This window comes from Cupressus sempervirens, chromosome 4 (assembly GCF_028749045.1).
Source record: "Cupressus sempervirens isolate cs-2001-9-10 chromosome 4, ASM2874904v1, whole genome shotgun sequence".
NCBI classification, from domain to species: domain Eukaryota; kingdom Viridiplantae; phylum Streptophyta; class Pinopsida; order Cupressales; family Cupressaceae; genus Cupressus; species Cupressus sempervirens.
This window is the reverse complement of record NC_143121.1, coordinates 165,539,188-165,551,811: the sequence shown is the minus strand read 5'-3', so window position 1 is coordinate 165,551,811 and position 12,624 is coordinate 165,539,188. Positions and strand designations below refer to the sequence as shown.

The following is a 12,624-nucleotide window of genomic DNA, read 5'->3' as shown; positions in this document are numbered from 1 at the left end:
ATGAGTGTATGATTTTGATGTAAAATGGCTTCTTAAAATGGCATTATGACTTTACTTCATGGATTGTGTTAAAATGGCTTGGGAGAGGATTCCTTAAATAGGCAAAGGGCTTGAGGGATTAAGGGCTAAGATGCAAGGATGGGGAGAAGCTCATGGAGGGCTCAGATTGCATGAGAGGAGAGCACATGGATTGTGCTTCTTTACAGCCAATCAGGGAGTGACACATGTCACAGCGTGAGAGGATAGAGGAAAGGGGAAGGATGAGTCAACAAAGGAGGCTCAAGGGATAAAATCTCCATAAAGACCGTCATAATGACTTGTAAGAGAAATAAAAGGGCTTGGAAGAGTCATTTATGGTCTAGTGGGCTTCATAAATTTTTATGGTTGAGATATTTTGAGGGAGATGAGAGGAATTTTGACTTGGGCTTGATTAGGAAGGTTTTAAGCTTGCTTAGGATTGTGCAAATGATTAGAGCATGGATTAGGATGGTTTAGGATTAGCTTAGGGATAGGCAAGTGGATGGCATTTAATGAGGGTGGGTGAAGGAGGAGATATTTGTTAACTTTGGCTTGGGTTAGTAAGTCTTAACCCATTTTTAGGGAATGTGACAAGGTTAGGAGGGGATTAGGATTAGGTTTAAAGACATCTTCTAGAAGAGTCTAGACTTTGGATGACGATAAAGACTTTCTAGAATAGTCTAGAACTTCCTAGGATGAGGATGAAGACTTTCTAGAAGAGTCTAGAACTTCTTAGGATGAGGATAAATTAGATTTTTAGGAAATAAATAAAGTTTTATTTATTTCAAGGGTTTGGGTTGAGGAGATATTTATTAAAACTTTTTTAATAAACATGAGGATTAATATTTAATCTTAATTAAATATTTTGAGTTGGGATTAGGGGTAGGAAATGATGGGATTAGCCTTTAATCAAAATTAAAGAAGGATTAGAAGATTTTGAAAGAGGTTAGTGGTCTTAAGGAAATTGGCCAAGTTTTGGGCAAAAAATAAATTTTTTATTTATTTTGAGTTTTTTGGTCAATTTATTAATTAAATAATTAATAAATAAGAAAATAATGTTTAAATAAGATTTAAACATTTTTAGGAGGGATTCCTTAATTAAATATTTTTAATTAAGATAAAGGGATTTAATGGCATAAAAATAAATAAATTAATTAAATAATTAATTAATTAATAAATGATGATGTCATAAGGAATTTTTCAGAAAATAAAAATACTTTATTTTCTAAAGGTTTTTAGGTGTCTACACCTAGAACTATCTTGTGTTTGTACTCTTGTACTAAGTTCCCTCTCACATTCAAAGTTCTTGTCATTTCTCCTTTAGAGTCTGTCAAGTCTGCACGTAGCACCTCTCGTGTTTTGTTTTCTCTATCCAGTGTTGCTGTATATACGACAAGTATGTCTCCTTCAAAAATATTTCCTACTTTTCTTGCATTCAAGTCTTCAATTGATATTGCATTGGGGTTTCCTAGTTTTGACCTATAGAAAGTATTATGGTGTTAGTCTAGTATTGTAGTGGTTTGATATTTAACATTTCTTCAAATACTAGAAATTCATGTATTGATTTGTTATTTTTCATGTGGGAATTCATGTTATTGGAAATGAGAAAAGCTCGGTACCTTTTTATTGTTTTCTCTTGCTTGACATGTGTTCCCTTTCTTGTTCTTTTGCTTCCTTCTATTATTGTTCTGCACAAAAATGTAGAACATTGAAATATATACCATTATATTAGAGTTATTGTCTTTGATACATAAAACTCTTAGGTGTAAGATGTATTTACATTCTTGTATGTGTTCTTCTATTTAATTTTTTGTTTGGTTGTCTATGTATTAGCAATCTAGAGTGGAGTATGGAACCTTATGAATGTAGCAAGGTGATCAGTCCAGTATGCTTCTACTTTGTAACAACAACATATATTACTTGAGTTTGTCCAGATGTGATCAATTGATGGATTGTATACATTTTGTGTTTTTTCTATGATGTAATTCATGTTGTGGTACTGCATATATTTTTGAAGATTTTCTTTCTTAGCATTTCTTGTTGACATATCAATATTGAAATCACCTACAATGTATAGATTAGTCATTGGTTTGACATATGCGGTGACTTGTTGAATAATAGTGGCATATTCTTCAATGGGTGTGTTAGATCTTGCATAAACATTACATATATTTAGTTCATTGCTTTTGATCAAAGTTGTTATTTTAATAGATTCTATATTTCTTGTGTTATATTGCTTTATCTTTGAAATGACTAGGTTTTTGTTGGCTAGTGTCATTATACCATGTATGTGGTAGGCATTGAAGTTGTTGAAATGTTGGAATTCATCATTTATTTTAGGGATTTGCATGTGTACTTCTTGAATGCACATGATGTCAGATGACATTAAATCATAGTCATTAGTTATATCATTTATGTGAGGCTTTAAACTATGTGTGTTTAGTGTGCATAATAGCATGGATGGTGTGTTACGACAACATGTATCATCATTCTCGAATTGCCATTTTGCACTTGATTCTAGGTGGGACATTTCGAGATGTATTCTCTCTTTGATTTAAATTTTTTTTTTTGTTAGATGTTTTAAAAGGAATAATGAGTCAATTGTTTTAGTTCGTGATAGTGTTGTGTATGTTAATCCATGTTGTCTAACACCTGTGGGGTCGAAAGCCATTGCCTCCATTGTAAGTCCTTGTGACCTATGTATTGTTCTTGCACATGCTATCTGTATAGCGAATTGTTTTCATACAATAATTTTATTTTTTACTGATGCCTTTTGGATAGGTCGAATAATGCGTAGTATCGGTACCTAGTCATTTTCAATTTTTTCTATATAGCATTGTATGAGTTTCTTGCATTTTTGCTGTCCAATTGTATTGTCGTTAAATCTTATCCAAACTATGTCAAAATCATTATATTTTGTATATGCTTTGAATATTCCATCTGATCCATTTACTAGACCATCTTTTGTGTTGTAGTTTCCTGCATATAGTTCTACCAAAATATTTGGTTTGAGATGAATTTGATGTGGGAGTGAAATTATTTGTGTGTGTAGGCATAATGCATTGTTATTCTCATCATGTTCATTAATGGCATTGAGGATAGTCATTTCATCAGGAACTATTGTAAGCATTTTTGTATTATGAGCATCGACATCGATTCTTCTATAGAAAAAGAATGGCAGTGTTGGGTCGAATGGTGGTTTTCTCATGCATTGTTCATTGATATAGTGCAAATATTCATTTGTTTACATGCCTATTCGTATTTTTTTGAGAACATTAATGAATTTTTCATCATTTTTCCTTACTGTACATGTTAACGAATAACATTTAACATTGTCTATCAAAAAATTGTAAGGCATCAATTCTGACATAGTTGCTTTATTTTCAAATATGACTGCATCAAGTACTAGTTGTGCTTGGTACAAGTCTCCACAAAAAATTATATCGGCATTGCCATTTACATTATCTCACGCAATCATTTGTCAATGTAACGTAGGAATGTTGCACCAACTAATGATATCTCATCAGTGAGAAGTACACGTAACTGATCATAGTGCTTTGAAATTGCATCTAGTATGTCGCTATTGAGTGGCAAAAAGTCAGATGTGATAAAAGGTATGTGGAATGCTGAATGTAATGTGACTCCACCTACATTGTGTGCTGCCTTTCTTGTGTAAGCCATTATTAGGCCTTTTGGTTTGTTGGGATCACTGTCGATGTACTTATTGTAGATTCTAAGGAGAGCTTGGTATATAACTTTTGTAGTGAAAGTCTTTCTAGTTCCAGCTCCGCCTGTCAAGAATAGATGCAATGGGTTCTTGTTGTTTTTAAAATTTTTTTTAACAATTTCTTTGACAATTGCTTGTTGTTCTCTATTTAGCATTTTCCTCAATTTGTATTACTCATCATTGTCCATAATTTGTGGATGGTGGCTTATTTCAAAAATGTTATAATGTATGTTGCTTTGTATCTTTTGTACCTTGTGTTGGATGTCTTTTTGTATGTCATATTGCTCAATTTTCTCATTTTTGTTGACTGTGAGGGTTTGGCTATCCATTTTTTTCATTTTCAATATCTAGATCCTTGATTTCTTTTTCCATGTCACCCCATGCAAGAGCTATGTTATGTTTAAACTTTGCTTGATTCATTATGATTATTTGCGGAAAGTATATATGTGCTTGTTCCCATGATGTAAAACTTTGTTTCAATGTGCTCTCATTGATTGTAAATGGAACATAGAGTATTAATTGTTCTCTACAATAATTTTCTAGGTCCATGTGTTTGCTGAAGTTGATAAATCGTATTATACTCAGTTTTGCTTTTTGTGTTTATTTTGTGCCCTTTTTGCTATACTTGGAGACAAATTCTGCAAGGCATATGCTATGAAGGATTGGAGATCGACTTAAATAGTAGTCCACTAAGGATTTTGAGAGGACATTTTCTAACTCATCAGGTTCTTTAAGTAATTCTTTATTTCTTTTTAGTATAAATGTGCGATTGTGATCATCTCTTGTGTCTATGAATATGCACTTTCTTGACCTATGATTTAGCGGTAGTGATAGAACTATGTGTACTGCTTGTTGTGATGACATTTGTTGTAAATTTAGTAGCGCATTTCCTAGCTTTGTTATCATTTGTATTGCATCAATACTATCTTGTTTGTGGTCATTATGTATTCTTTTAAATGTATTTGTCATTGTTTTGTCCACTTTTGTCATGTATGAGCTAAAATACATTAATGCAGCATATGCATTCAGTACAAATTGTGCATCAGTATTGGCTCTTCATAGTTGTGGAATTTTCTTTGCAAAGTTGTTGCTCCAAATTTCTGATGGCTTTCGTCCCAAAAAGAGCGTTGATCATTATAGAGTTGATCTTAGAGCCAAGATATATTCTTCTTCATTCATTCCAATTTCATCTAAGAACATTTGAAATGTGTATGATAGGTCATAGTTTGTCTTTTCTAATATTGCAAAGATACTTGTTGCTTTTGAACTTATTGCTTCATTCTTCTCTGACAATGATTCAATTATTACTGTCCTTTGGAGGGGTGGAAAAGGAAAATTATATCTGCATGAAATCTTTCTTAGTCTTCTACATCACTTTGTGTGGTGGTGCTTGTGAATTGTACAAAGACTAGGCTCTATATGTTCAGTTGCACAAGTAATGTACTTGTCAATAAAGTCTATGATGGATGTATTGCTATCTGTTCATATATTGGTGCATTTTTTACCCAGAGTAGGAAATGATCATGTTCATTTCCTTGATTTTGGAATTCAATTATAGAGAAGTAATCCACAACATTTCCAAAGAATGATTCATTAGTTAAAATTAATTTCTTTATTGCATCTATTCTATGCCTATAGTATCATGCACAAGTCATTGGGTCTTTCTTTATCAGATTGAATTTTTCACCTTTTGTTTCATACTCTTTTTGTTAAATTTTTTACTGATGCACATTGTGCAATTGTTCGAGTGCAGTTAATAGTGGATCCCAATTTTGTTCTGCACTAGTAAAAGTAACAAAAAAATTTGGAGGCCCTAGTTGGCATATCATTGCAAAAACATTCTTCTTAAGTTGGTGTACATAGTCTGGTGATATTCTTATTCTTTTGAAGTCAACGTATCCAATGTCTGATTTGAGAATTCTTTCCAAGTTGGGTTTTTGCTTAACATCTTTTGCTTGTAATTTGAGTGCTTTCAATTTTCCCTTTCGTATTATTATCCACATTGTAGAGAGTACCTGTTGCACCAATATCTTGATAGTCTTGAAGAATATATTTGTTGTGTAGTATGCAAAGTACCTTTTTGATTGTAGGAGTTCCCATCATGCAATCTTTTGGTAAGAAAATCTTTGAATGATGTCTTCGTCACATGGTTTACCAAAGAATAATATGGGAAAATTCATTTCCTCATCATATTTGTCTTTGAATATTCCAATTGGGTGGTGCTCTTGTGCAGGTGCGACGTCAATTATCTTGTCTTGCATTCTATGTGTCGATCTAGATTCAATGAATCCATGTACCAAGGTTTTTGAAGGCTCATTATGTTCTTCGTCATCGTCTAACTACGTTGCATTTTCATTGAATGGAGAGGATGTTTCATCTTCACAACTTGCATATGTCCTTTCATTCTCAACATTAATCTCAAGAGCTTCTTTCCAATCTTCTCTTATTTTAACATTTTCCATCATGTATAGTGGTGTACTTGTGAGTTTTGAGAGTGCCTGCATCACTACATTTGGCCGCACCATTCCTATTTGAAATGCATTTTTTTATTCTAGTCACCTTTTGAGAGCAACGGCAATAGTTGTTGTGCTATTGGTTGTTTGTGGTAGTGCATTTTGTATGATATTCATGTTCACAGGAACATTGATAATAGAACCTGTCAATCCCACTTGTGATCTTTTGTATCCTAATTCCCATATTTGAGCAAATGCAATTCTCACTGACACTAGTCATTCTTCTAGTTGTAACAATATTTGCACATCTTCTATTGGTTCATTAATTCTAATATTTTTTGGTGTACTATATGTTGGGAGCTTGAAGTGTTTCAATGCAAACAAGCATGTTCGATAGATAAAATTATTTGGCGCTTCATATTTTATTTGCGTCAGAGTATAATAGTTGTTCTTTTCCTTTTGTTTTATTGGTCTGATGCCTTTCATGAAACACAATAGTTGACAAATTGAGCATGTGTGTTTTGCTGTATCCTGGACTGTTGTTTCAAATATCTCTATTAGTGACAATCCAGTTTTTATTTTTTTACCAGATGACATTGTCCTGCCTCTTTTTTTGTTCTTTGGATTCTAGATGTGCATGTTGACTTATTTTGAGTGTTCTTGCTCCAATTTGCATTATTCGTTGTATTATTTTGCGTATCTCTAATACATTTCTTAAGATGACATAGTCAAATTGCATTTGTTGTATTTTTTCTAGTATTACTTGGAGAATCTCTGATAAATCTCTTGAGGTGACATAGTTGAAGTACATGCTTTCTATTAGGGCTCTCTAGTTTGATATTTTTAATGTGCACCTTGTCATGTCCTATATTTTTTGTTTTGCAACTTCTACAATGTGTTGTGCATTATGCTCTTTTATAAATCTCTTCAGTTTGTTGTATGACATTTATGCTTGATGAATGACTCTTTCTGACTGTAATCTTAGTAGTGGTTCAAAGTGACCAGTAGTAGGATTTGTATCATGAAAGAGGATTGAGTATGCTTCTTCTTCTATTGATTCATTGAAGTGCAAGTACTTTCTTGTTGTTTTTGTTGACCAAATGCATATTTGTATGTTTAACCACTTCTATAACCAATGAATGCAAAATATATCTCCCCATAGTCCGACTTCTCCATTGTGTATGTTTTTCTTTGCAGAAAGTTGCATTCTATGCAAATATGTTTCTGGATCATGTACTCGGTGCAATTCATATAGAGTTTGTGGATGAAGTTCTGTACTATACGAAAGTAATGCTTCTGATTCACCTTCTTGTTTGCATTGTAAGAAGTAATCAATGGTTCCATTTCTTAGCTCAAGTGATGTATATCTATAATTTAGTAGGAATTCCAAGGCATCAAATAAGCAGTCTCCTATGTTGTACTTGAATGTTGGTACTTTGCATATTCCTTCATTCTCTAGTGTAATGTCAATATTGCAAGTTCTATCTTGACGTGTTGGCTTGTAATGCTCTAGGTCTATAATTTCTATTTAATTTTGTATCATTTTATGTTTCAGGAAGGACTAGTACCACCTTAGTTTTCTTGTCACTTGTATACTTACACTATGATTTTTTTCTACATGCGGATATTGCTTTCCTACATGAAAACATGCATCTTTTCAATATACTATTTTTAGTTATCTTGGATTATTTACTTTGATTTTTCTATTCTTTAAAATTACACTTGCCATAAGAAACTATACTATACATTGCAATATGTAGTCCCATTTTTTCAAAAGTATCTAGTATGGAACAATTCAACTTTCATAGAATGATTTAGATTTGCACTATGGTTGTCATGACAAGAAAGTGTACTTCCACATTGATATTTTTATAGATGAATAATTTCATACACTATCTCACAACGATAAATGTAACTTGAAGAGATGTAGGCCATACAAAATCTTGTACTTCTTTCTACTATTGCATAGTAAAAAAAGATATATTATGATACTACAATAGAAAACACATAACATGTTGCATCATTAGAATTCCTTGATGAAATATTACAAAAACAACATGCTAATATTTTTATAGAGGAATAATTGTATGCACTATTTCACAATGATAAATGTAACTTGAGGACTAGGTAGTACAAAAACATAAACTTCTTATCTCTTCTACTATAGCATATTAGAAAAAGATATATTATGACACTAGACTAAAACACACATAACATATTGTATCATTAGAATTCCTTGATGAAATATTCAAAAAACATAATGCTAACAAAAAACACAAGTAGCAAATACAAACATTGATACTCTTGTTTTTTGGTCATGTCTCCATGTTATCTTTATGTTTTTTTTCATGTTTCCTCTTCACATTGCGACCTCAATATTAAACAGTCATTGATGAAGTGAAGAAAAATGCTAATACAAAACACAAGTAGTGAATACACAAATTTCTACTATGCTTTTCTTCAATCATGCTCCATATTATCTTTTTGCATTTTCCACCTTCTCTTCACATCTCCACATCAAATATGATATGTTGACTATATCATCAAGAAATAGAAATAATGTTGAGATTTCTCTATGTCTGTACCATTTGAATCATAAATTCAATGGTGAAGCTCAATGACATTATTCTCTGATGTCACATGGAAACTGGAGAAGTCAAATGTGTCATGGTTAATAGCACACATGTCTATATTGTTAGGATTGGCAGCAAGATTGTCTAGAAATGAAGGAACATTTTCATTGGGAACATTACTATCATATTTTTCTATAATTGGATCCATGTTGATAATTGCAGAATTCCATTTTTCATGAGATAGGTGCATGGGGGAAACAACTTGTTCTAGTTGTTGCAATGGGCATGAGTTTATCAAATTTGAGGGATGTATATTCTGATAACTTGTTTCAAAATTGGGTAGTCGAATTGCAGTAGGATAGGTTGATTGAAATAATGGATAGTGAATTTTTGTGTCACTTTCTGAAGAATACATGCTATCTATGCTGGTAGCATATATGGAATTGATATGTTCTTTCAATGGAAGATCTTGTACTAGATTTCTATGAAAACTTTCAAGAATGTTAGGTTTCATGTGCATCATGGTTAGATAGTGATGGTTCTCAGTGATGAGTATTGTTTGACCAAAATGATCATTTGTATAGACCATTGACATTGGACCATTTTTACCTATTTCTATTAGAAATTGTTCAACTTGAACGGTCAATTGAAGCTAATCTTTCTCTAAGTGAGAGATACTTTTTGTTTCATGTCTCTCTGTATCTGGATGTAGAATATTTGTAATGGCTTTGTATCCTTTCAAGGATATTGCAGCCAGATCATATGCAATAGTAGCTTCCTCTTTGGTATCAAATGTTCCTAGCCATTTTTGCTTTTGTTGTGTAGGATTCCACACTTGTACAACATAACGACCACTTGAACATTTCGATACACCTTGATATGACTTTTCTTTTGGACAGATTTTAGATCCATTGCAAAATGACATATGTCCTTTTTTTTCTTCAACTTTTTTAGAACGTTCTTGCAATTCAAACAATTTCATGTATTTAGTTTTCTTCTTGTTTGATCTCATTACATTTGAGATTTGAGTGCTCTGCACATTGGAAGATTGATTATGAGGTGCATAGTTGACATGGCAAAAGTTGGTGTATGCATTACTGCCTCTCATTGACATGCTGGCCATATCATAGGCAAAGGCTGCTTGTTCTGCTGTGTCAAATGTTCCTAGCCATTTTTGTCTTCGTAGCTTGGGCAATGTTATCTCTGCTGAAAATTGACCAGATGCTTTCTTGCGAACACCCCTGTATGTCTTCTCCATTTCTTCTTTTGTGTTTCTATGGCATAATTAAACTTTTGTTAAGACATGTCTCAATACGCACATTTTTACATTACACTACAAATGACCAATCCTCTCAAACAACAATTTCAATTATAAAGAAATGAAAACAATATGCAATTCCAGAAAATAGTAGGTCAAAAATGACTATTGTAATATTGTTCATAATCATCTTTTGTGAGTAGTTACCTGCAGCTTATCTCCATTATAAACATTATTTCCATACTATGATCAATTAGAACACTACCAGCCGATAATTACTAATTATCATTACTACTGTCATGACTAGTGACATTACTATTATTGTATGTTGCTTGGTTACATACCAAATGCATACAACATGGCTACCGTACACAGTACAATTAATGTTACAAACCATGGAGTATTGTCCACTATGAAGAATAGTGTAAAACCTACTAATGTTATCAAGATTAGTGTCATCCATGCTTTTATTACAAGTTCTTCATAGGTAGGCACATGCTCAATTTTGTTCTCAGCCAACTTAGTCATCATGTTCTGTGGATATGCTCCATTCAGTACGAGGGGGTCAGCAATCCAGAGACATTGTTCAAAAAATGGAAAACAAATTGTTTGACTATGGGTGGTCTCGACTTACAAATGTATATATGCATTTTAATCTATTCTATGAGGTTCTGATTATAGATTTTGTAGTCAAGAAGACAATACAATTAGTAATTTTGCATCTTTGAGATCTATTCAAGCACACTGTGTCTTTGACTTCTTTTGTTGGCAATCATTACTTTGAAGATAGAAACTTATGCCAATAGAGATCTTATGAAATGCTAACATGGATCTTAAGGGAATAATGCACAAAGAAACAAGCAAATTTTGGAAACTTGTAACTTTGAAATTTCTAGATTCTAATCAAGTGTATAACTTTACTTGTTATTTTTTTCTTCACTCAACTACCAAGCTTGTGTATTTGGTCCTTGTTGATTTTCCTACTTTGCAATCAAAATTTCATATTAAGAAAAGCATAATCAAACCTTCACAACATTAGATGTAATTAATTAGGTCACTAGTTCGTATTCTACATATGTGAAAAATAATGTATTGTGTGGCAGAATCATTGTGCACAAATTAAAAATAGTAGATCAAACTTTTACTAGTTCATAGTCAACTTTGCAAAAAAATGATTAGCTAAATAAAGCTATCTGCATGTTTGCAACAATCAAAGTTCAAAACAACTTCTAATATATTATAAAGTGAGATGGAAGTTACTAGATACATATTGTAATATATTTTTTGAAGCCTCAAGGGATACTTCACTAAGAAGAAAATGACATTGAAATTACCAGATACATATTATACTATATCATAGTAAAAAATATTATAGCTTTTACATGCAAATTGTGAACTTTCATTCATAGTAAGCATAAATTTATACATCATCACTATATTCTTGTTGTAATTGTCATCTTGTAATCATTAGTTCATCAATAAAGAAAGCGCCATCTCCCAATATCTACTACAAGATGAATGCCAAGTGGCTCAAAACTATTCTCAAATACAAACAAAAAATGACATGAGTAATGATGCTTTATGGTCTTAGCTGCCAACATTCCTGTATCATTATCATACCATTGTCCAATAATTTATGTGTTGTCATGTCTTATAATCCATTCAAGTGAAAACATTGGATATGTTACCACAAGGTTTATTATGGACAAAAGTGTTTCATCTTCAGCAACCATGCTAAATGGTGATAGTTCGTAGAATAGTGTCTTGCATGCTAGATTGAAAATGGTTGTTAATTCTTGTGCAGTGTGATTTCTAGGAGGGAGATGTCTTATGATATCTTCACAATGAACTATGATATGAGCTTCCGTATATTGCTGCACCAGATGTTTTAAGTAAATCAATTCACCATTAGTCATAAATGGGGATAGAACACGAATTTGATTAGTGTGTGGTATTGGCTGAATGCCTCCCCATCCATTATATCTGAACATGACAACATGCTTATAATAAAAATATCTTCCCAATATTTCCCTTTGGCATTCCTCTGGAAGTTCTAGAATTTTTTCAAGAATACTAGATACTAGACTTTCAAAGAGGTGATCTGTATCACGCTCCAATGAAACAAATGCATCAAGAAAATCCATTCTTGTGTAATATGGAGATGGAAAACTTGTTTTCAATTAGGAACATTTCTTAGAATTTATTGAGCATCAGTTAGTTCTAAGATATATGTTGCACTTCGTGTCATTCTTTCATGGATATACTTTTTATGGCAATAATCATACAAATATCATTAATATAAACAATTCCGTACATACTATTGAAAAAATGTGCAACGGATGACTATCAATTACAATGTTTCATTTTCCATCAATGGTTTCCACTATTCATTGCATGTTAGTAGTATACTTTTCAATAAATGTGCAACTGATGACTATCAATTAAAATGTTTAATTTTTCATCAATAAATTCCACTATTCATTGCATCTTAATAGTATAATTAGTATTCAAGTTCTAAAATTCACTATAGTAATAATAGTATCATAAGTTTACAACCAATTATATTCATAACAAAGCTCGAAGAGACATTACTTT

At 32.2% G+C, this 12,624-nt stretch overlaps 1 protein-coding gene across 1 annotated transcript; it reads right to left on the bottom strand.

The window, feature by feature from the left end:
• Positions 1-9,423: 9,423 nt before the first annotated feature.
• Positions 9,424-10,029, bottom strand: LOC149560510 (AP2-like ethylene-responsive transcription factor PLT2). The gene has a single exon (XM_089827628.1). The coding sequence runs from the start codon at positions 10,027-10,029 to the stop codon at positions 9,424-9,426; it is 606 nt and encodes a 201-aa protein (XP_089683754.1).
• Between the last annotated feature and the right edge of the window lie 2,595 nt (positions 10,030-12,624).

What these genes read in the sequence shown, in the direction of transcription:
- LOC149560510 (XM_089827628.1), bottom strand. Translation starts at nt 10,029, where the DNA reads ATGGAGAAGACATACAGGGGTGTTCGCAAGAAAGCATCTGGTCAATTT.